The 26,182-nt window shown below is 35.4% G+C and overlaps 1 protein-coding gene across 2 annotated transcripts; it reads right to left on the bottom strand.

The window, feature by feature from the left end:
* Window positions 1-86: 86 nt before the first annotated feature.
* ASB5 (ankyrin repeat and SOCS box containing 5) lies at window positions 87-24,936 on the bottom strand (the record flags this gene model as incomplete). Of its 2 annotated transcripts, none has more annotated exons than XM_079534746.1 (7): window positions 87-214; window positions 1,319-1,510; window positions 3,248-3,382; window positions 3,507-3,657; window positions 5,101-5,208; window positions 6,316-6,395; window positions 24,741-24,936. In XM_079534746.1, the coding sequence occupies 7 exons, from the start codon at window positions 24,934-24,936 to the stop codon at window positions 87-89; spliced, it is 990 nt and encodes a 329-aa protein (XP_079390872.1). The 2 variants fall into 2 exon arrangements, with proteins under 2 accessions (XP_079390872.1, XP_079390873.1); XM_079534747.1 differs by lacking the exon at window positions 24,741-24,936 and adding an exon at window positions 8,928-8,985.
* Between the last annotated feature and the right edge of the window lie 1,246 nt (window positions 24,937-26,182).

The following is a 26,182-nucleotide window of genomic DNA, read 5'->3' on the forward strand; positions in this document are numbered from 1 at the left end:
TTTATTTTCCGCCCAGCAGTTCTTTAGGTAAAATTTACAATAAACAGAAGACTTGTTATTCAGCTTTCTAAAGGTTAATTATTATGTTATCTATACTGTAAGAAATTCTTCAGTATTGTTGGCAATTGGAGTTGTGGGACAAGATGCAGTCTAGCTCTTCCTATGTAATTTCGGATACGTAGTCGACAAAGCTGACAAAGAGAAGATGGTGTGGCTGCCAAAAACAAAACAAAACAAAACAGGAGTTTAATTACATAATGGTGAGTTTCATGCCAAAAAAAAAAAAAATTTTTGACATATTTGCTATATGCTTCTAAAAATCCTCTAGTCTTTGATGGCCTCTAGATAGCCAATTCACAAAACCAGTTGGTTTTAGTGTGGATTGGTTTTTGTTGTTGTTTTTTTTTTGTTGTTGTTGTTGTTTTTGTTGTTGTTCTTAACAGTAGGCTGTTTTGAGGGAAGCATTGAAACAGTGCCAGTTCACCTCTAAAGAGATGACAATTAGCTGAGACAATCACTTCTTTGCTTTTCTTTGTCTTCACCTGCATCTTGTGGCCTTTGTGTCTTGTCTTACCCTTACATAAGACAGCCTGAACAAATCCAGATCCCTTTGGGATATATTCATTTCCTCCCTCTCTCAGACTAGTCATAAGAGACTATTTGTATCAATTGCTATTTCTCAGGTAATTACAAAGTAAGCAGTGTTTTCTAAATTTCATTTAAATTAAAAACCTCTATGGTCTTTCATCGTATATTATTATAAAGCATTTCATATCGGATAACTCATTATTATTATTATTATTTTAAAAATTCCTTGTTTGTACATTCATATGCATAACTGGGAATAGACTGAAACAGTTTATAACGTTACCTTGTGAAGTATGACAAGACTTTCAAACAAAAAAATATATTTCCAATATTTACATATTTTTTGTCTACACTCAAAATAAAGGGCTTTACACGTATATTAGGAACACGTGTATTTTTTAATTTTGGGATGGTTGGCAAAAACTAAATACATTTTTAATCTGAAATTGAAGTATCCTGTTTCTTTATTGCAAGATCTGATGTAGCCAATAAAAATGCAGTTTTATTGTAGTTTAACACCTAATAAACATAAAAAGATGTTTTTTCAGCTTGAATAAATTCTGATGCTGCATGGCTGTGTGCTGGCTGTGGCCTGAAAGTAAATATTACTAGTTACTTTTATAGTTAAAAAAGGAACTTGGCTGAAAGTAAACATATTCAGTTGTTGGGGTTTTTTTTGTTACATGTTTATTTACAAAAATACACTTGCAAAAACATATGTAAAGCTTACCTTCGTGGAGGAGCAGCAGCCTCTCTACTAAACTGCGAGGAGCAGCTAAATCAACAGGCCTCTCAAAATCTGTGTTTTTGGCATTTATGTCTGCCCCAAATTCAAGGAGTAAGTTTACAATCTCTGTACTTGAATGCTGGGCAGCAGCATGCAGTGGAGTTTCCAAATGCTTTCCCTTCTGCACATTGGCACCTGGTGTGCAGGCAAAGAGATGTGAAGAAGAGATTAATGACAATTGTCATTGAGTAAAAATCCGTGCTGTCTGGGAATGCAACAGTGAATTTAGCCGCTTTATTGATTTTATTACATACCAATATAGCTAATCCTATCACTGAACCTTTTGATCATATAGTTATCCTAGATGTTCTTACAAAGCACAAGATTTTAAAGGAAAATACTGTATAGAAAGAAGAAAAAGAAAAAAAATAAGTAATGTGAGCAATGTAGTTGCCCTAATTATAAAAAAAAATACATTTAAAAAAATTGCTACAGGTAAACTACTCTTTCATTACTGAAGTCTTTAAAAACAATTGCTAAAATAGAGTTTGTAAATTAAAATGGACGAAACTAATTTGCAGTGCTGCATTTATATTCATAAAATGAAGTTCATACAAGAGTTAAACAAAAATAGCTAGTATGGGAAAACTTTTATAAGCAAGCTGTTAACCTTTCCCCTCAAACAGGATTTCTCCAACAGTCACCCTATTAAAAAAAGAAACTTATTAAAAGAACTGTACTGATCTTTTGAGACCAAAAATTGGTTTCTGTACCAAATTTTGGCACTGAATAAATGTTATTTGCCTTTTAAATTCCCACTTGAGTTAAAGAACTTTTTAATATCAGAGGCTTAGCAATCTGATTCAGACTCTAAATAGGTCACTTTTACCAGCATGAACATTTTAAAAATGCTTCCACAGTGTCATTCTCTTGCCTATTTCATTGTCTGTTAGCATTATACCTCCCAATACACTCTAAATAGCTGATCAATTAAAAATTCAGATTGACATAAGTAGCTACCTCTGTTCTCAATTTACATACACTTCTCTGCTTTATCACAACAAATGTAGAATATCCTGTTACTGCCTTTAATCTATGCCAGCATATGAATCTCAAAACATGCCAGTTATATTTCTAGTTTCCTTAAACATAGAAATTATGAACTAGAGAACTGACTTCAAGAGAAATATTTTAATTGCTCATTTATATTCTTGATAACCTGCAATTAACTAGAAAAACAACTGAAGTGCAATGATAACAAAACGGTAATTATTCAAATATAATTTTTCATTTATTTTTCTGCAGGACACCGAAGTCCTATATCTCATTACCTGAAACACAGCAAACAATCCTTTGTGCAGATACTGACACTGGACTCATGCTGACACAGACTGAATATCCAACTTCTATTTTTGTTGATTAACTAAATAAAACAAGGTTTAGGATGAAGTACCTTTTACCTTACTGCTTCTCTTTGCAGTTCAGCCTCTATGCTTTGTAAAAAGATTGAATTCAGAGTACACTGAAGATTAAAAAGAATGGGACTACATTGCCAAAAAAAAAAAATCTGTTGAAAGCATACTGTATAAAAAACTTTTAAAAGCAACACCTTTCTCAAAGCTAATTTTAACTTCTTTTTTTTTTCTACAGAAAATGAGTATCTACTAAGCTGAGGTAAGTGCTGAATATTTTGAAGGCCCATTTCTTTTAGTCCTGATCCCTTTTCCACTCATGTTTGTTATGCCAAAAAAAATAATAATAATTAAAAAAAAAAGATGCAGTAAGTTGATGTAAGAAAAAATGCATCACAGCAAAGTTACAAGTGTCCTGCAAGCAAGGGTTCTAGTTTTGTTGACTGAGCACAGATTATTTCAAAACTCATTATGCTTAATTAGACAAATTAGCAATACTTTTATTTAAATAATGACATACCTGCATAAAGAAGCTTTCGAATACAATGGATCTGCTGTGACACACATGCTACATATAGAGGTGTTCCTAAATGAGGAAGGTCTTGGTCAACATCTATACCCCAGGATATCAATACCTCCAGACATTCACTGTGTCCTGTCAGTACAAAGCATAATAATTGGTTCAGTAAGTTGGCTCAGACAAAATTGGACTCATTTCCTCACACTACATTATTGAGATATTTGTCAACTGCTTGTCTGTTGAGCATGTAATTTCTTACCTCTGCTGGCTGCTTCGTGAGTTGGTGATGGAAGACAGGACTCCCACTGAGCTTTGGCACCATACTCTAACAGGAGCTCAGCACATGCTGCGCTGCCTCTCGAACATGCGTTAAATAAAGGTGTCACTCCATCAATTGTTGTAGCATTTACCTAAAATATATAAAATCGAGGTAACAAAAACATTGAAAGAAAAGTAGTTTTAATCAGAATATAGCTAGAAACTGCGTGAAAATAGTGACAAACTTACTGGTTAGAATAAAATAGCTTAGCTGTTCAGTCCTTGCTCTGTTGCTCTCCCATCACCACACTCCTCAGTTTACTGTTGCTCTTGTTAAATTATGTTGAATGAAAGAAAATACACTTTGTATGCTGAAGACCACATATTATCATTTGGGCAGTAACTGACTTAATTTTCAGAAGTAATTGCTCTTGGCTCTTTTCACTGATACAAAAAATCCATACCTCTTGTAGTAATGGGAACCTTCTCTCTGTAGCTTTAGCAGACTGCAAACTTCATATTAAATGCGGGAATTATTTGCCTTTCTGTATTTTTAATCTCTCTGTTGGAGTGGTATTTCATGGAATGAGACAAGGCTAATAGGGAGAATGACGAGAAAGAAAAATTTTGATGATGCTAAAGGAAGGAACACAGGTATTTGGAGAGGGGAATCTCGCCAATCCTCTTACGTGCATCCTCTAAACCCACTCCAACCATGAAAAGCACTACAAAAATTGAGATACGAAAATAAAATTTGTTCTTATAGATTTCTAAGCAGTATCTATATATATTCTACATATGTAGAATCCCTGCACCAGCTGAAGTGGACAGAGACTGCTTTTTGGAATGCATCTGTGTTTTTCTTATCTGTTACTTACACATATTCCAGATGTTTCCCAAAAGTAAATTGTTAGGACAATAAATATTCCATCACCAAGATGGAATATCACCAATTACAACTGAGAAACTGTAACTGTTGGTGAATCTGATCTCAGAGCAAATTGTAGTAAAAATGGACTGTGAATTCTCACTTTCTGTTTGGGATAACAGGTAGAGAGTCTGTGTCATGAATACAGAAAAGAGTCAGTGTACTGACTCAGTGTACTCAGACCAAAGAATCTTAAGAGCATTTAGCACAATGTGACAAAAGTTATTCCAGAGATTAAAAGAACAGACTCTTGGAAGCCACTCAATGGAAATCAGCAAAGGAGAGATGCATTCAGAAGTTTAAAAGATTAAATAATGCAATGAAATTCTGGTAACACTACTAGCAGATTCTGTCCAGTTGACTACGCTATCTCAGTTCCTTCCCAACTCCCATCTGTTTTCCCTGTTCTTCTGTTTGAGATCTACTCTTACATAATCGCTTAAGTAGTCTTTGTTTCATTTTTTCATTTAACCTAACATCTCTATACTGATGCTTCTTTGAGCCAAAACTTTCCTTTGCTAGCTTTCAGATGACAGCATATTGTAATTAAGTCAATGTCATCAACAGAGTACAGAGAAATACCAATGTAAAAAAATAAATCAAGGAATATATCCTTCTTAGTTAAACCAAAGTTAGCATTGGACTTCATATACAAAAACACCCTTACATTTGCTCCTGCTTCAAGAAGGATCCTTGCACATCCTACATGATCTCCCAGGCAGGCTTCATGAAGTGGAGTTACTTGGTCAATAGTTAGTGTGTCTACATTGTAACCCTAAACAAGATATGAATGACATATGAAGATCGTATGAAAGCTGTTAGGTCACACTACTTACTATTCAAAGGAATAATTCATAACACTCTACTTGCAATAAGTAAATCTTTAGTGAGCATATAAAAAAAATCTTTCATCAGTCAACATAGATAGCAGAATCAAAGTTGTCAGCTCTTCTTTTTTAAAAATCAGAAATATTAGATCCTGGATGGGGCATAAGGGGGTATAAAGACAGTGGAGCCTGACTCTTGAGATGCACAATAATCAGACAAAAGGCAACAGAAACAAGTGGTGAAATCCGATTAGTTGTATGGGAAAATATAATAATTTGGTATGGGGATGGTGGAACCCTGGAACAGGTCTGCAGAGAGGTTCGGGAATCTTTATGGTTGGTAATCTTTAAAACCCAACGAGGCTTCTGGGTTTAAATGGCACTGTGATTCTAAGAGTTAGAGTTCTCTGACTTAAGGGCTGAAATATCTAGAGACATCAGCTTAATATTAGCAAGGAGAATACTTCTTGGATTGATAAAAACATCAAACACTGGATTTTTCTGCAGTGGGCATTGTTCAACTCTTAGAAACTAAAAATTGTATTCATCAATTTTATTCTTTACTGTAGGAGCTAATATGACTAATATTAACACACAATGGTTTATAGTCTCTCCCTTTGCTGTTAACAAAACAATCTTTTTTTATTCACAACTGTGCAAAGAACCGGAATTTTTCAGTGCCTTCCCTCTAAACAAGTATCTTCCTGGCTAGCTATCTTTTCTGAGTGAAGCAGAGCTTTTGGACTAAATGATCTCTGTGGGTCCCTTCTGACTCGGGATGTTCCATGATTTTATGTATATTGATTCACAGGAGGAGAACACTGATATAGTTACAGCTTTGATAAAGATTGATTTTATGAAGCTTAAAACGTACAGATAAAATACTTTAAATATCAATTTATATCTTATTGTAACAAAAATTAGTAAATTTGTGTTGTTCTCAAAAATTCTGGTGAAAAAAAAGAAAGCAAAACATACTAAATCTGCATTAATAATTATGCTGAGAGATTAAGTAGCATTAAAAAGTTAAGCAATTTTAAGAACACAGCCTTCACCTGTGACAATAAAGTCTTTAGAGAAAGAAGACGTCCTTGACTGGCTGCCTCATGCAGAGGTGAGCGATCTGCCCAAGAACCTATGTAATAACAACATTTATTGAGTAAACCATGTGAATAAGAATGCTTTTGGAATGCAGAGAGCAAAACAAGAAACATAATGCACAGAATGAAGTGAAATGTCCTGTGAATATAATTCTTCCCTTGTAGAGACTGTATTTCAATTGATTTGTTTATAGATAAAGCTGTCATATTAACTGTAAACATCTATAATAAATGATTACATAGAACAAAATATTGATATATTGATTTTAATAATATGATGCAACAGATGCATTTCACCATATTTTTAACTCTATTTTTCATTATTTATTTTTAATTATCTTACAATTTATTTTAGCAGCTGGCAAGTAAGTTTACAGGCTTCAACAAATTGATATTTAAACCAAAAACAGATATAAACCTGCCTGAAAAAGTGCTGATAAAACTGAAGTATATGAAATCCAATTTGGAAATCTCCCTGTACAACAAGATTCATTTCAAGCTACTACACATGTACAAGAGAAATACAGTGAGAATCATAGTACAAAAGGTTGCTATAGAAGGAACAGGATATTATGTTCTCATCTTGATAGGCTGTTAGCACTAAGAATAAGAAGTTATCTGTAGCGCAAAAGCTTGTATTTATTGCCAGGAGTCACCACCCTCAAGAAAGGACAAAAACAAAAATAAAACTCACAGTATCTCTCTACCTCATGCTATCCCAACCCTTACCTCCAACCCAACCCCAGAGTCAACCAGTGGTTCCTGTTGAAGAGCCTGTCCTTTGCTATAGAAGGCTTGCAGCTGATAGGATCACAGGCAAAGCTGATACCCATTTTTTGTATTAATTTTGCAAATTAAGTTCTGAGACCATGTAGGAAAGAATCATCTTCAAAGTATATTGTGAATTACTGATACTTATAAGAAGAAATTACTGGGAATGTAAAGAGGCTAATTCAATTACTCACGTGAAACCTGTAGCTCTCTGAATCTTTCTGACACTGACAGAGACTTTATTCTTGTCTAGCTGTCTGGAATGAATGCTAGAGCTTGGTCTAGGACTTATTTTGCTATTTCTGTTATGTTGAAATCATACAAAATATGTTAAATAGTGTAATTCCCACTCAGTTCATTTTCCTACACCATTTTTTTCTCTGTTCTAATATTTTTTTCAGAATGATGTGCACTAAGCTCTGATAATCTCTGTGTGTGTGCTCACTCTGTGCATTCTCACAAACATTGTTCCCTATGGTTTTTATTTCTAGTAGAAAAAGTTAAAAAAACATATACAAATTGTTTGGAATTGTAAGGGATTTTATACAACAACAACTGAGTTCAGAAATCATACTGACCCGATTTTTACAAAATAACAATAGTTTTTCACTGCTATCTACCATAGAACCAGCACTCATGTTGCTCTAATTCAAATAAAATAAGATTCATTAAGTTCTCCTGCTGGCAGTTGCAAAATTCCTAAAAAAATGGTGAAGACTGCATTAATGGTTCCCTTTGAACTTTCTTCCTTATCTCCATACATGAGATTTTTTTCTCAGTGGTTTAGCCTATTCATAAATTAACAGGAAGAAAACAACAACAACAAAAAACCCTGACACTTAACTATTGTATAGAAAAACACCTAGTAAGATTGTAAACATCATTAATTCTTTTCATCCATTAAATATAATTATACTTTGGACATTTTTGTGTGTGTGTGTCCATGTATAACTATCAGAACAAAGATGCAGACAGAATGTGAAATCAACTTTGTTTCCACCTTTCATTCCATCTTCTCCTTCCCCCATAGAATGCTCCGAAGAACATCTGTTAATATAATTATCAAAGTGACATCTGAAATTCAGTGATGCCAGATCCCACTCTGAAGTCTGTATTGCATCTACACCCATCTCATCTCCCTGCCCTCACACAGAGACATCAGCAGCTGGCTGCTAAAACCTTTCAAATCTAAATGCTTGCACCATCTCTATTAGAATAAAAATCTTTAAGCAAAGTACTGCAGAAAAAAATTGTGCAAATCGGGCTTGGGAAAAGCTTCCACATTCCTACTGATTTATTGGTAAACATAATAATTAACCATGAAATACCACAGAGATGAAAATATGTTCAAAATAAACATGCAGCATTAATAAACATCAGATTTGTTTTAAAATAAATTTTGTATCGAGATTGCTGCCTTCTGCTATTCTACAACCTTGCTAAGCCTCTTATTTAAAAAGCATCAACAAGAATATAAATGAAGAACTGTTTTAATTCAGCATTGTCTGTGACAGCAGAATTAGTAATATAGTCTATTCCAAAACTGTTCATTTATTAAGTACCTAGTGATGCAGTTTCTGACAGATGCTGAGTATGCTGAATACAAGGCATCTCTAACTTTATTTACCACTAGCCACACTGGTCCCAAGTTCTCTGGCGCTCATTCAGGAAGGGTAGCCTATATTACTTTGTAAACTCTAATAAGGAAAGAATAAATAGACTAAATAGAATAAATAGACTCATTGTATTAATGGGCAAAGTTAAAAATAAATTAATTACAAATTATCATACAATACCTAAATCTCCATCTCCCCATGGTACTTCCAAACAATTGCAATTATAAATCCTACTCATTTCTTTCAATCTGGAAAAAAAAAACAATAAATTTAAATAAACCCATTCTTGCTAGCTTGGCCTGTTCTTAATACATTCCTACTGTGTTTGGAAGGAGATCGGCGGCTGACTGTAATACGAACTTTCACCCTGCCATCAACACAGCTCTGAAGATATGAGCATATGGAGTTGCCAGTTTCTTTTCTTATACCAAAGGACAGTGACCTCTTTTTTTTTTTTTTTTTTTTTTTTTTCCCCCACATTTCTTTTTTTAATTAACTTTGCAAAGTGTCAAAAATCTAGGGGAAATGCTGCCAAATATTCCATAAGATATTTTACTATTTCCTTAGCTATAGAAAGGAAAGAAGCAGAGATCTTCTGAATATGATTTAAATGATACTTGATCTACTCACTTGACTGGGTTTTTATTTCAGCAGTTCACTGTGGTCTGTTATGTTCTTAATAATTCTCGTGTTGTTAAACTGGGTTTTTGGTAACTACTCTAAGCAGTGAAAGACTCAGTTCACTCCCAAAAATGGGAAAGTTCTGACTTTGATCCATTTCTAAGCCATCAGTGTTATTTTCTTCATTTTCCTATAGCCTTCACATTTACCCTGTTAGCCTGTATATATGATGACAGTATTAAATATCTACTATATTTTAGAAAAAGTCATTAAAGTCATTAGTTGCAGTCATTCCATCCCTTTATTTCTAAAGATTTGTGCAGTCTTTGGAAAAAGAGTAGGAAAAAAAAAAAAGAAAAAAAAAAGAAAAAAAAAAGAAATGAAAACAGGAGCTTTCTCACAGTTCATCACTGAGATGAAAACCACAGACTCTTTGGAAACTCTTGCTGATAATATTTATTTCTGCAAAACTAACAAAGATTAACTATTTATTGTGCTCATTCCTGTTACCTTTCTGTTTGTGGCAACAGCTACAGATATGATCAATACCTACTACATTCAAAATACCCTGTAGCAGTACAGTACAAAGATCAAAGGACTCACTTTGCTCCAGTTGATAAGACATCCTGGCATTTCATACATGTAATTAAGTTGTACCAGATTTTTACTGAAGCACTACCTACATTAAAACTGTCCAGTAAAATAGAACTGTGCCAACTAATTAATTGATTTTTGATACTAAAAACCTATTGAAAAGAAAATTAGTATTCTAAGCCGAGCCTTTAAAAGCTAGGAATTCCATCAGTGATGCTTAACTAATATGAATAGATCTGACCAGCTGAATGGTAGCCACCTCTTTTTAATAAATGAAATTCCAACAATCAACACTGAAATATTCCAAAAGGATCAGAAATTAGGTTAGAGATAAAATATATTTGAGAAAGAATATAAAGCTCAAACACCATTTAAGTTTTTCACTTCAATATTTTGAACTGCCTTTGCTTTAATTTGACATTATATGTTACAATAATATATAAGTATACATACATAAGCATGTAAATATACACATACACAACAACAACAACAACAACAACAAAAGAATGGAAGAGAAGGGAAGAGAAGGGAAGAAAGAAGAAGTCCTGACTGATCCAAACCAATATTCTTTGTGCAGATTTAATTCCAGAGCCAATGCCAGCAGTACCCCACTCTTGAAAACCATGCAAAACAAAATTTCTTTCCACAGTTCAAGAATGTACATTATTTTCACCATTCTGGTGCTATACTCAATGAATAAGTTATATCTCCATGTCTTAACAGGATACCCACCCCCGTATTGGTTACGTTACAGTATTTGGTAATTTTGTATTTCCTTTTTCATAGTATTCTCCCAGTATCATAAAAATATTTTGAAACCCTTATGTAATCAATCTTCATAGCGTCATCCATTCATGTGATTTTATAACTAAGGAACCAAAACACAGAATCTTAAGGCTCATTTTGTAAAACTAATCTGATAGCATATTTTTTCCAGAGCGCTTAGGTACTGGAGTATGCATTGAAATTTTGGCTTAATTATGCTTATAAGAGCACTGAACTGGCTTAGGTAATAATAATCATGATCCACCAAGAAAGTTCCAGTTTTGATGACCGGTCTTGAAACATATAGTGGCCATGGCAAAGAAATAAATAGAATTTTCTTTTAGAGACAGGGCACAAAGAAGTTAAACCTTTTTTCTTGTGGATTCCTACCATTCAACTACGTGCTTTCCAACCTTTGGAACCTACAAGAATATATCTCCATATATATAAAACTAACACGCTCTCACAACACCATCCATCTTGCACATCACAGAAGGAGCTCTGTGGAAAAGTACAGCAGGTGACCATGTCATCAAGCACTACATTATAATGCATTAGAAGATCAAATCAGCGTGGCCCAACCAAGACTGCTTTTAACAGTTCCTAATTGAGTGCTTGGCATTGCAGTTCAACAAACTTTATGCACAGAAACATCAGCCACTAAACTGTTTTTAAATCCTATTGGAAAAAAAAAAAAGAAAAAAGTGCCAACAGAAGCAATGTTATACTACGTGAAGGCAGTGGTAGTGACGATGGCAGCAGCAGTTGTTGCTGCAGGCTGTGTGCCAGACCTTGAACACAGAGGAAGAAGCATGTCAAGCCCCTTCTCCTGTCACATGAGAGCACAGCAACAACTCCCCTGTCTGTTACTCATGCACAGTTCATATTTTCTGGTTTCCTGGAGGATCAGCAGCTGGCTGGATATTTTTCTAGTCTTAAGTAGCTTGCAAACTCTGTGTGCCATATCTACAGCACCACCATCTAAAACCACATTAACCTTTAATAGGGTAATCTTTGGAAGCTGTTGAAACCACATCAAGCTTGATTTAAATGTGTGGAGCAGCTGGCAGCATGCTAAGACTGCTATTGTTTCCTTAGACTAAAACCAAGAGTTTTGCAGTAGACTAGAAGCTGAGAGGGGAGGAATTCTGACAGTCTGAGCTGACCTGAGGTTTTGGAGGATTTCTGCCTGAAGTAATTTTGCTCCTCAAACACAGTCTTAGCCTCAGTCCAGACTGAAAACCATTTTCCCCAAGGTGTGCTCAGATTTCTCTATATTTCCCCAGTGTGCCAGACGAAATGCAGTATGTGGTATAATTCCTAGCCATAAAGGCAGAATCCTGCTGTCTAACAAAGCTGGGGTACCAGACCATGAATAGGTTTTCTGGCATCCAGGAGATTTTGCTAAAATAGTCTGTTTATGGACCCTCGTGCTGAAAACCTTTTAATAGCTTGGCTCCACCTTTTCTTCCACTTCTGCCAGATCTTATTGTGACATATTCCCCCTGCTACCCCATCACTTCTAGACCATTTTCCAACTTGTGTATTTTGTGAACTGATACACGACTTTGTTCTGGGGAGAACAGAATCTGATTTGGATAGCCCCATAGACAGAGAGGAAAGAAAAGTGCATCCTTCAGATTTGGTATTAGATACATTTGTTATTCAACCAGAAGCACTGATTGCAACAGTAGTCTCTTGGTATTTCAAGTTGTCAACCAATACATACACAGGTGTGTTTTGTCAGTCACAAAGAGGCTTCAAATAGTTGGACCACATTAAGATGGTATCTTCAGAAATTTTTGCTTTCTGTATTTTGCAGCGCTTCTGAATTTTTGAAAACTTGGCTAACTGGGGATAATTCTTTGTAAGAATGGGAAAGAGCCCAACCCTGAGCAAGGAACATCTAGAGCCAATGTTTTAGACAGAACATTTATAAAATTTCGTTTCAGTCTTGTGAAGAATGTCCTTGTTGTTCTGGAAACTGGTAACTAGATGAATCATTCACATGTATCAGATACAATAGACTGGGAGACCTTCACCCACATGGTGAACAATAAGAAAGTAAATGGTACACTGCATATTAACCAATCAGTAACTGTAACAGGATCATTGAACTCAAACAGCTACTTGGAAAGCTATGGTAATTGTTTCTTTAATTCTTGAATACTGCTTAGTTTAGAACTGACAGTCCTGAAAAGGTATTCTTATAACATATACCTAATGTTTTCAATGGTAAATTCATAATTATTTTTATGTGTACTATAATCAAGTTTCTCTTTCCTCTCTCCTGTGCCTTTAATTCTCTTTTTTACTTGACTATTTTAACATCTCCACTTTTGAAACACTGTAATTTGATATCATAATATCAACAAAATCACTCCCCCCACTCTTTTTTTTTTTTTTTTTTTTTTTTTTTTTTTTTTGCCTCACTCAGCTTCAGGTTATGGTCAGTATAGGACTATGATTATTTTAAAAAAAAATTCCTATTAGGCTTTAGACTGCCACAATTATTCAAAGATCCCCTTTGCACACTTGTATATGAAAAAAAAAAAAAGAAAAAAAAAAAAATACTGCTCTGATAATAGCAGTCCAAAGCAAGTCTTTTATAGCACAGTTCATTTTCCATTGCTCCAAATGTCAGTGCTCCGTAATTTAATTTCGTCATAAGTAGTTCACTGTGCAAACCCTTACATTTATAACTTTGTCCTTAGTACCTCAGTACAGAACACAATAATTCTGTCACCTGTAGTTATTATATTGTCTCCTGTTTCATTTACCTATAAATTGTTCTTTATATATAAAGTTACTCGTTCCCCTTTCATTCTCTGTTTCTCCCTCGTAAACAATTAGCTTTCAGTATCCAGTTACCTTGTGGCAGGAGAGGAAAAGTCAGGGTAAGTCAAGCCTTAAACACATAAAACAAATAGGGCAGATAAACATGAAAAGGTATTTTAGATCAGCTGATATGAGTGCAGAAAGAACAAAAATAGCTTCAACACCCTTGTGTTAACCCCAGCAAGACAACAGAGTGCTGTTCACATAAACATGCATTTATATTACAGCTGGAAAGAAAAAGCACAGAACAGTTCAGAGCAAGATTTTAGCATATTTCCGTACCATTTCTGCAATGGCTGCTGTACTAACCTTGGCTGGTCAGAATACCCCAGCTAGATTTTCGTTTTGCAGGACACTCCCCTATACTTTCTAGGCGTCTTTTGGGGAGATTCTGGCTCCTCTGAACAGCAGTGTTTGTTGTCATTATTTGTTTCTCGAGGAAAGCCTGTCTATCATTGGTGCAGGTGCTCTGGTCTGACGATCAGTCACAGATGGATTTCTACTACCTTTTTTTCTCCTCGCAGTTTTTCACAAAGGCTCTTCTTGTACTTACTGTAGAATGGCTACAACACTGAAATCCATTCAGTAACATTTACTAGCTTGCACTAGTGAGAACATAGTGGGGGAAGGGAAGGATTGCTCTAGCATTTTCTATTTTTAAAGCAGAGAAAGAATCAGCTTAGCTACAGCATGAGTCTTAACTATTTACACAATTTAAATGGAAAGAATGTGCTATTTCTTCAATAATTAAATCAAAAAAAGGAACAGATTCTTAAATTGTAAGTATTAAAGCATAGATTTTGTGGCATGAGTAACAAGCAACCTAAAACAGGAAAATAAATGTGTTTTCATCAGACTGGCAATTTTCATAATAAAAGATAAAAACAATAATTCTTACTGCATATATAATTTTCAGTTAAGAGAGAGATTATGGAATCCAGAAGAATCCATGAAATTATGAAACACTTCTGGTTTTTTTTGCTTTGTTTTGTTTTTCTTAAACAGAGGAGATGGTATCCTATGGATATCATCTAGAAACTACGTCATGAATAATAATAAAAATAACTTGGCTTGACTGCTTCACTGGTTAATTTGAAAGTCTGATTCCATTACAAAAGTCAGGCTGCAGACTTATTATATGAAGCCTAAGTCAGTAAGCAAGTGCAATTATCTGCTAGTAGAATTTTCTGTTTGTTTTTATGTATCATTTGGGTACTGAATGACAAAACCATGAAAATCTGCATGGAGAAGCAAAGCACAAAAAAATTCCTGCAGGGATAAAAAGAACAGTGATTTCTTCGTTAACATGCTGCCTTTACCCCCTGCCTTCTTTCCGTATAGTATTTCTTAACTATCCTCTTTTACTGATATAAAAATTAGCCATCTGTAAAATTTTTAAAGGAAATTCATATTACTGGGTTTTATTAATACTATTCTTCATTTATTCTTAACAATTAACTGGAATAATACATATTTATTTCATCTTTTTAGATGAATCTTTTTAGATTTCCCCATATCTCTTCAAGAGAAAATCAGAGGCAAGTTTATAGTTAGGGGTGTTAAGAGAATGAAGGAAGAGCTACCACAGCTTTTCACCTTGAAATTACAGGACATGGGAACTGCCCTACTGGAACTGTCTGCTTATAGAACAAAAGTAGGTGGGCTACCTCTGTTCTAACAGGAGAGAAGGAAACTGCACTCTCCCGGAGGTTTTCTTCAGATTTTATCTAGCTGAATCAGCCACAATAACTCACACGTACAGCACTTCTATATATCAAGCAATCAGACTCTGCAAGTAAAAGCTGGAAGAGAGATTTTGCAAAAGGCCATGCACATCATAAGCATAAGTTTAATACTGGGATTACTTGTGAACTCATAGCATCTTCATCAAGAAAACAAATACATGAAAGATATGATGAATCAACAAAAAACCTTATTAAGCACATGTATGCACATGACTGTGTCAGGAAACTATCAGCACTATTTTCCAGGTATGAAATAACTGATGACAATTTCTCTGCTTGCCAGGGTGTGGGGGCTCAACTCAAGTTTTACTTTTCCTTTCTACTTGGAATGGAATCCCAGGACTTTCAGGAGAAGGTGGTGAGGATTAAGATCAAGCAAAGCATCTTGGTCTGCAGGGCGGGTATTGACAGGGGCCTGAGAAGACCTGCATGTTTTTGTAGGACTTCTGTGGGTGAGGCTGTCAGCTGAGAATGAAGCTGGGTCCATCCAGTGGAGTGGCACCAACAACATAAAAGTAGTTCATGCTACTGCTTCCCACAGACTCCAGCCCCCACATTATTATTATTCTCACCATCCACACAGGTGTGACCATGCAGCAGCAAGGAAGACAGCAGATACAATGACAGCTGCCCTGGCTTGGGAGAGGAAGACTCCCAGGAGAGTCGCAACACCTGCTCATTCTGCTTCCAAAAGCAGCAATCAGAAATCAGTGAAGGTAGACTACAGCAAAAATCTGACACCTCCTAGGCAAGAGTACTGGGAAAAGTATCTCTAGTCCACAGATGCTCATTAACTTATTTTGAATACTCTGGAGGACATCAAAACACAATGTTTAAAAATGTTTATTTCTTTATGCTTTAAAGCAGGCAAAGCTTCTCCCATTCAGGACTCTAGACTCAGCTTTGCACTAAATTCTGCTAGATACAACTCTTCATATTCTAGACAGAAATCTTGCATTTAAAGGAACTTTTCTTCCTCTTCCACTCACATAGGTTAGACTTAGAATTCACCATTCAAATCAATCAACCACATAAAAATGGTCCCCAGTCCACAATGCTGAGCCATTAATCTTTTTCTATTTAAAGTGAGAGCTAGACTATCACCATAAATTAACTAAAATGTATTAAAATATAACTGAGATGCTAATGGACATACAGTTAAAAAGGTGTAGTAAGAGTGAAGAATGCATTATTTCCATTTCCATCTATGACATTGAGTTGCCATCTGGTCTTGCTCAAGTCAGTCATCCATGCATGGTGTAACATGAACTTCAAAATAAAAACCAGTACTTCTCTATCTCGTTAGGTAATAACAGTTTTAGCATTTGAAACTGCTCAGTCTTGGTACTCAGATTCTGTGCTTCAGATTTACTTTTTTTTAATAGAAGACAATCACTTCCAAAATCCCACAAAAAACCCGTCACAGAAATCTAAGTAGATACTTAAGAACATGGTAAATATGGTAGACCAATATTTTGCTGTCCTGGTTGCAAGCAATTACAGACAATATTCACACTATAGATATATATATATATGTACTATAGACATATATTCAGATACCCTTGGAAGCATTGCAGATAATCAGCCTAAAACCAACCAACCAACCAAACAAACAAACAAAAAAAAACAACCAGCCGACAAGAGGACCTGGATTTTATCCAGATCTTTATTTAAAAACAAAACAACAAGAAGTACAATTTCAGTATTTCTATGCCAGCAAATAGCTCCAAGTTTACTCTATAGGGGCAACTGTTCTAATAACTGGGAATGAAAATGAAAGACATTTTTATTCCTCTCTTTCCATGGGGAACCCGTTCTAATTTTGAGGCTGTTTTTCAGGCCACAGAGATGCAACTGCACTGACAAAAAGTCTTTAATGGAAATAACGACAAAAAGAAGAAAAAAAAAAACAATCAAGATATGATGAAGCTCAATGCAATACAATCTGAACTCCAATAACACTAATTTATCTTAAGAAGAATAGAACAAAACTGCACTACTTTCAAACAGCCTAGATCAGTATTCTTTGTGTGTGTATGCAACCCTCAGCAAAGTAGCCAACTGATGTACCACCTAGCCTCCCAAACTGTTTTGTACTGAAGCTCTTTTTATTTGCATGTACTTGCATATCTGTGTCCAATTCAATAATATAAATAGCGGTCAAGTAGAAATGCAGGCATTACCCAGGCATCATCAGTCTTCTGCCCACCCCACATCTCGACAAATGCCCACACATACGTAGATAATATTTAAATGGTCATTAATTATTTAAGCAGGAAATGCTGTTTGTCTATGAGATTATTAAAAAAAAAAAAAAAAGCTAACACCAAAAAATCCTACTCCAGACTCTTGTTCATTACACACATCTTCATATCTCTTAATTGGAAATTCAAGCTATTATTATTAAAATATCAACAGCGTATAGATAGCTCTTTGTTCTACCTCTTCTGCTGAAGTTGTTACCATTTGTTAGGCCTTACATGCCTGGATGCTAGGAAGCATAGCAGAAGGTTTAGAAAAGGATTACAATTGTGATGTCGTAAATGCTCCGTCATCATAGAATTTCAGCATGGAACACTGATCCATTTATTACATTTCTTGCCTTGTGGATTTCCTGTGCACCTGCCAGATCTCTTCATGCAGACAGGCAGTCATAGCTCAGAATATTTTCTAACATGGGTCAAGTTAAAGCAAATCAAAGTAACAGTGCTGATTAAGCTAGCCAAATCAGATACCAAACAAGGCTGGGCTTCAGATATTGACAGAGACGTGGCCAGAAGACCAACAGTCTACATGGGAATGGTACAGAGTACCACAGAGTTAATCTTCAGCCAAGTACAATGAGAGAACACAGCCATAAAGAAAGAGATCAGATCTATTGCCAGAAAGGCTCCAGACATAGGAAAAAGTAACAACCACCAGTGCAACAGATGGAGCATGCCATAATGGATTTATGGCCAGCCAGGCAGCATTGCTGCAATCACAAATAAAGCTCAGCACTTAGGCACGTAATGCATTCCCCTAAAGCCATCATCATCATCAAACCCTGGCAGAAGTTCACTCGCTGTTTGCTTGCATTGCAAATGTTTGAGAACATCTCCTACAAGAGAAGAGTGTGAATAGCAGAACACTGGCTATAGCAAGTCTATTGGCAAGGGAAGGAACATCACCTTTAGGGAGCTATGCTATTTTGATATTCCCCTGGTGCCTTATGCCACACAGCTGCATAAATGACCACTGCAAATGGTACATTTGGGTCTATCTCAATCCATTACTGGGGCTTCCTGATGACTTTTTATTTTTAATTAATTTTTATTTATTTTTTTTTTAACAGTTGTCTGTAAGGTAGGCTGCTCTATGCTTTCTTTACTCCAGCATTATCTTTCAGTCTTACTGTTATGCACTTTTAAGACTCAGGTTTCAAGCAAGCTACATCAATGTTCACAATATTTCGTTTGTGGTTTGAAAGCTTGTTATTCATTCCACTCTAAAAAATAGACTGATGAAGGGAATTTCCAAGAGTTAAATCAGAGTACACAAATCAAGCATGCCAATAGGATTAGTGTTTGTGACAACTTAATGTCCAGCTTCAGAAAAGATACATATTAAGATGACACAGATGAATGATATTGATCGTAATATAGAACCTGTAGTCCTCTCAAGGAAGTTTCAGTGTACAGTAATAAAAAGGAATCTACACGACAGGGTAACTCAGTTCCTGTCAGGAAAGCAAGCATGCACAGTCCCCAGCAGACATCTACACTGGCAGTTTCTGTAAGCCTCAGAGATTGTCTTTAAGGTGAAGGAAGAGTCAGTGCTCTCCAAGAGATGTGCTTGGTTTTTGCTGCTGCAGATAGGTCAGGACTCTGGCTTCACGAATTTCCATGCCAGTCTAATTCTATCATGTAGCCTTCACCAAAATGCCCTTAAGGTATCTTATATTCTTCAGGGGAGAACAGTTCTGGTATCCTGTTGATACTCAGTGTGATTTGCTCCATTCTATGCAAATACCTAAAATCTTGAGATGGATTTTTAAATCTGGCTCTCCCTTAGTATTTTTCACATGAAGCAGTTATTCAGCATATCAGAGAGAGTGACAACCTCCATCATAAAAAACTCCCTTGAACTTTTCAAAAAGAACATTCACACTATCTTAAGCATTTTTACACCATTAGCTTACGTGCTGCGTATGAAAAACAAATGCTAAATGTGGCGCCTTACACTGAGTGGTATGGAGAATAGGTATGCCATACAATATTCCTATCATTACTAAATGAATCTCTATCGTATCCAGGAAGCAAGTAGAGGTCTTATATGGCTTTTATTAATAGAACTGTGATCTCTGTGGAATGCAAGTTGAGAAAATGCCTCATGCCTTTCTTCCCTACCTAACAACTGTTGCTGAGTGACATTATCAATTGCAACTTGTTACAACAGAATAATAGGAAAAGTCTCTGTAATCACTCACTGCACTTAAAAATGTAGTCAAGCTTTCTTCAGCAGTGTAACATAGCATTACTTCCAATTTTTGAGTTGCATTCAGTGAACCTGGTTTCTTGAGTCTGCCCAAGCAGTAATCGGTGTAGAGGAAAAAAGGGGGAACAGTAGACCTAGACTGTTTGCCAGTCTCATAATACCAAAAGATGAGAGACTCCAGTCTTAAGCAGCATGCGTTCATGAGCCATGAATGGCTTCATTTAGGGTAACCAGGAATAACTGAAGTACTGGTCATTTCTACCATGCATGGCTAAGGCAGATAAAGCAAAAAAAGGTTGCTGTGTTCACTCAAATATAAAGATGCCCTAAAAAATAAGCAGGGGGGGTGGAACTAAATGATCTTAAATGACCTTCCACAAACTATTCTATGATTCTACAATCTCCATTTCTGGAAAAAAAAAACACCATAGAATTAGAGAATGGCTTAGGATGGCAAAGACCTTAAAAGATTACCTCATTCACCTAGTGTACTTAATTTTTAGTTATGCATAAGGTGATATTCTATGAAGATTTTTGCAGAGTTTCACATAATTAAAATTAGGATATTAAAAATGAAACATTTCACACTGCCAAAAGTGCTTAGCTTCTGTACAGACACCACGTGCCTGTATCAGTGCATGACCAGTTGTTTGCTGCATATAATAACTTCTACCAAATGATTCCTTCAGAAGAAAGTTCCCCTGCAACACTATGTGCTTGTAGCTACAAACATTCTGATAGTTACTGAGTGTCAGTTTTAATTCTGATAAAATATTTTGCCCAGTATGCATTTATGGGAACTGTAACTCCAGCTTCTATTAAATTATCTCTACTGTCATCCACCTACCTCATCTTAATGCAAAGAAAATACAAATATCAGCTGAACCTTCAATTCAGCTCTTGTAGACTACTTTAATGCTATGGCCAGCTGGTTGGAATAGTAGGAATAGGCTGAAGGTTGCTTTTCATCTTTCAGTTTCTATCAAGCAGCAGCTGCACAAAAGCCTGAGTTATTAACTCTCCACAGGTCTGGAAATACAGGAAGAGAATTAATCTTACTGTGCAGGTCACTGTCACTGCAGATAGCCTATTAAGAAGCTAATTATACCCCAAATTAATCTGCAAGCAAGTTCATTTGTGTAGGTCAGTTTATAGGGTACAAAACTATAGAAGTGAATAAATATGTATGTGCTGTGACTTCTTCCATAAAATAAATAAATAATGTGTCAACTGTCATGATTTTCATAGAATAATAAATAAATATGTCTTCACTTCAGCACAATAAAAAAGAAAAGCTAGATATCATAATTATTTATAACTTGGCTGTAAGACCCTGACTACAAAGCACTTAGTTCTGAATAACAAATCAGTCCCTTTCAATTCAATGGGGCAAGAATGTGTATATGAGTAAGTGCTTACAAGATGAGTGCCAAAGTTAAAAGTGATCCAGTAAATGAAACCTTTACAATAGAATGGATTTTCCTTTTTCATTTGATTATTTTCTAGTAGTAATACTACAATTTCACTGAAAAAAATAAATTCTAATAGCTTATTAAGACATAGTCTTTAATGCACTTTAAAAAAATACAAAAGACTGCGGAGTTATCTCCTGCATTTGGTGCTATTTAGTGTTCTAATACTGTAGATGATAGACTACTGCATTTGTTTTTTTCTGAAGTCAGTATATGACACTGAACTGCAGGTGTTCCAACTGCTCAGAAGGAAACAGTTCAAAATAGATTTCAGTGCAATGGAGAAATTGTCTGCATGAAGTTAGCTAAAGGCAAGTATAAGGAAAAAGGCAAATGCAGATGACACTGTTATAACATCAGGTTTATAGTTGGCTACAGACTGAATCCATAACACTAGACTGTTGAGGAAAAAGAAAAAAAAGAAGCCTCACTCCAGAAGGTGATGCATAGGTGATGCATATCACATACATGGCACACGACCTAACTGCCCCACTTTTATACAATTGATATTTTCACCGGTTCCACTAATAAAGTCTCAGCTGGAGCACTCTATTGAACATGGGAAACCATACATCAGTAAAAATGTCTGTGAACTTTATTTGAACTAGCACAAGTCCAAAAATGGCAACAGCAATTCCAGGTCTAGAAAACAAAGCTTAGGAGCACAGACCAAGTTAAATCCTGTCCTCTTTACTCCAGAAAAGCATAGAGGTGAGGAGAGGAGATGCATGCTAATAGTCTTTAAACTGATCACTTTTCCTATTCGGAGAAAAATTCCTAAGTACTTTAATTATATTGTATATGTTTGGTTCATGTAAATAAAAAACTAAGTAGATCTTGGGATAAGTGGGAAGCATTCTACTGATAAGAACAGTAAAAAACAGCACTGGTTGCATCAAAATACAGAAATCACAGAAATCACTATTACAGAGCATTTTAGAAACAGGTTAGACAAATATTTGACAATCCATGTATATTTGGTACTAGAGAGTCCAAATTACCTCTCAAGGTGCCTTTCAGCTTTAGAAAGTGTTACTCAGACTTCATCTTCAACAAATTTTATGACTTATAATTAGTAGAGATTTTATATGCACATTTCTGGACTTACCTATTGCTGAACACTGATCTAATTCATATATTTCAATGCCACATATGCATTACTGATTAACTATGGGCACTGAGATTGAAAGAATAAATTTAACACAATAGTCTGGTGACTATCCAAACCAGAGAGAAAATATTTCTGAATTATTAAGGAAGAAAATATCATCTGTTTCACTACTTCTGCCTAGCAACAGGACTACACAGGCCTCAAATCCTGTACTGACCTATCCTGTACACCTTCAGTATGATAAAGTAAGTTCCATCAAGTACAACTACATAAAATGTCCTCGGTTACACAGGCTTTGCAAAAAGAAAGGTTTATTTTCATTCAAGAACTCAGGTTGGTAAAACTGCAATAATGCCTGTTTCATTTTCAAAAGATCTTTCCTTCTTCAACACTATAGCACTCTATTGTGGCCAAATCATTTTAATAGCAAAAAGTAATTCTGTAGTATTGCAAGGAAACTGAAAATACCAGCATGAACAGGATTTTAGGAGTATATAATCAAGTTTAAACTAGAAAATGAAAACTAATATTTCCTCTAATAGGAGTTACTTTTAAGATTCTATAAATTTCAATTAGGCAATAATAGGCTATTTTTTTTTTGTTTTGTGGGGAGGTTTCCTGCTGAGGCTTTTGTGTGCTTAATAAAAACGCATATTCAAGATCACTCATTAGGTGGATATTCAATATTTAATTTTATCATTTAATAGAAGTTGTGGCTTCACATAACTTACTGAACATCTTCTAGACATTTGAGAAGTTGAGAACCAAAGTTACATGGTACTGTACAGTCTCTACTGAGGCATCCCCAAACTGTACTTCAAAAACATAAACAAACCTGATGCCACAGTATGCTGTGAACTGAGGCAGTATATGACCCCTTCTATAAACACAAGCAAAGGTGCAGACTGCAAGATAAGGGAAGACCAAATGCCTTCCAACTTGATGCATTTTATTCTTTTCCCTCTACTTTTCTCCCTGTCCTTCTCCTTCCTTACTCAGATTTTCTGTCAGTCTTCCCAGACTGATCTGCCTCACAGTGAGCCTGAAGTTTCTAACAAAAAGTTCGTCCCAATTTCAATCAAAGACTAACATGTTCCCTCTGAGTGTTTCTGCCAGTGGGACAGATGGTCATTCCTTGCCATCCCACTCTAGTGAATACATGTACATGCATACACCCACACATACATCTATACAATTATTAACACAAAAACACACACGCACAGTAATGCAATAGTTCAAATGTTCTCATTAACATACTCAGATGGAGAAGCCACAAGCCAGAATTTTCTAAATCATGCAGAGAAGACACAATATAAATCCACCTCAAGTAAACGTGTAACACAAACTAATCTCTGCTTTGTCCCAGTATAGAAGAATGAAAAGATCTTCAGATCTGTAGCTGTTTCTGGCATATTTCTACTGTTTCCCACTTTGCATTTAACTCAGGTTATTTCTTGTTTTTTTTATGGTGCCTAAAGATGAGTGGTGAATGTGTTGAGAGATGAGACAACCCTTCCTGTTATGCTGTCTAACTTAAAGTTTCTGTCATCTCAGAACATAAGGAACCACAAGACACAAGCAAGGCAGCAAGGACCCCATATTGAGAAAAAGCATGGCTCAGTTGTGCAATAGGATAGCATAATCAAGAAAAGAGTTTGTGTGTTCTGTGACCCAGAAGAAGAATTAAATGAAAATGGCATTGTCTCAGCAGAGGTGAGCTTGTGGAAACAGCAGTACACAGCTCTGCCAAAATTCTGCTTGAGCAAACAGAAAAAAGAATTTTGAAAGACCTTTCAACTCAATAAAATGTAGTGGGTCACACAGACACCCAAAAGCTCAAGTTGACAAGTATGTAGCTTCCTGATACCTGCCAACATGTAAATTCAGAGGAAGCAGAAGGACTTCTCAAATAATCTCAAATAAATCACAGGAAACCCCTAATCAAGAAATAATTCTCATTAATATATGGATTAGTTTCACTGGAGTACTGCAAAATAATAACATACAAATGTGGAAAATTTCACCCACATATGGCTAAAGTGGGATCAATTTTTAAAGCAATTAGGAATAAAAAAAGTGTACTAGAGTGGTAATATATGTCAATCTTAAGTACAGCCTTCTTAAGTATAGGCCTTTCTCTTAACAAGATACTGACTATAATACATTCTGAACATAATGTTTTCCTGCAAAAAATACTACTAATAATAATTTGCTTAAAAACATCTAACAATGTTGCTTCAGATTTTTGTTAAAAAGAACAGAGAACTACAGAAAAATCTCCTGCAGACAAGCAAGTGCCTGAAAAAAAACAAAAAATACACAGCAACAAAAAGCCCAAACAGTAGTGATTAGACTGTAAATATAAACATACCTTGTCCTTGAGGAACTCCATAAAATTCAGCAGCTATCCTTGCTGCTTCCTTACGGTTCCCTTTTACAATGTAGAAATGACTAAGTATAGCAAGGCTGATCTTCACAAAGAGTTTAAAACAAAAAAGAGAAAGTATAGTAAAATAGACATTGGATAGCTGCTGGGCAAAAGGGCGACTTTCCTCTATGACAGTCATTGCTGCACGAAAATCTCTCTCAGTGTTTGGGTAGGGCTCTCAAATGTGTTGATAAGATCATATGGCTTCAGCCACGCACTCTTGGGAACAACTGTTCCGTAGGAAAGAAAATATCAGCTGGTCATGATGCTTGCTGCTCAAAATATGAGGATTATTTATACTGTACATAGTATTGAGTTCACTAACACTCCAGCTAGCCCAGCGATTGCAAGTAGGGCAGAATATAACAGAGAGAGGTTCCAAGACCCTGGATTGTACTTTTTCCTCTTATAAGGTGTGTTTTGTTCCAAATCATGCATTTCTAATCCATTTATTTATCCTATTTATAGATGCTTTAAAAGATTCTGCCAAAAATATTATTTTAAACTACAGTTTCATATTCTGAAACAGTAATTCAGGTAAATAAATCAGTTCTTACTAAAATAAGTTATCCTGCTTAAGTACAACTGCTCTTTTATGTGTATCCATTTTTTGGCAGAACAATATCTTTCTTACAAAAACAGACCACATCACTAAATATTTGAAATATACTCTAATAAAGAAAAATAGATTTAAAATAGACCACCTCCTGTTACTTTGTTCAGGCTGAGTGAAAATAGCTAGTATACATGGCTTTTAGCATTATACAAAAATGGCATTCGGAGCAGATGACTGGAATCCAACACTGATATATTTTTATAAATATGATCACTATCCATAATTATACAAAATCAAAAAAAAACATACAAAATTAACCCATAAAGGCACCATTAAATATATAGCATGGAATGTTTTTAATGGTTGTGATACACATTGCATTGTGCAGTTTTATATTATTTTAAACCAATGACGTAACAGGCTTTATTTCTTGACCAGTTTTAGAGAAGGGAATCAAAGTTCCTCAGATTCTTTATGAATTAATTAGCTTATATACCAGAAGCTTATTACTCACAGTTATCAGAAGTTACACACAAATTGTTCCACTAGTGAGTAATGAGTAAATGCTGGTGTCACAACGTGACTCAAATGGAGGAGCTGCAGGACAGAACCAGATTCCTCAGTAAGCCACATCCCTAAAATAAAGGATTGTGGCAGCATAAGTCAGGGTCCTGTTCTAATTCCATTGCGCTTCCTTTTAATTAAAAAAGAAATAGTATATTTACTTATAATTTTAAATATTCTACACATAGTAATCCTAAACTAAAACACCCTTTCTCTTCTTCTTTGGATTCTCATGTTTGATTGTCCAAACAAAACATTTTAGAAT

The sequence above is a fragment of the Tetrao urogallus genome (genome assembly GCF_951394365.1).
Source record: "Tetrao urogallus genome assembly, chromosome: 4".
Classification (NCBI taxonomy): domain Eukaryota; kingdom Metazoa; phylum Chordata; class Aves; order Galliformes; family Phasianidae; genus Tetrao; species Tetrao urogallus.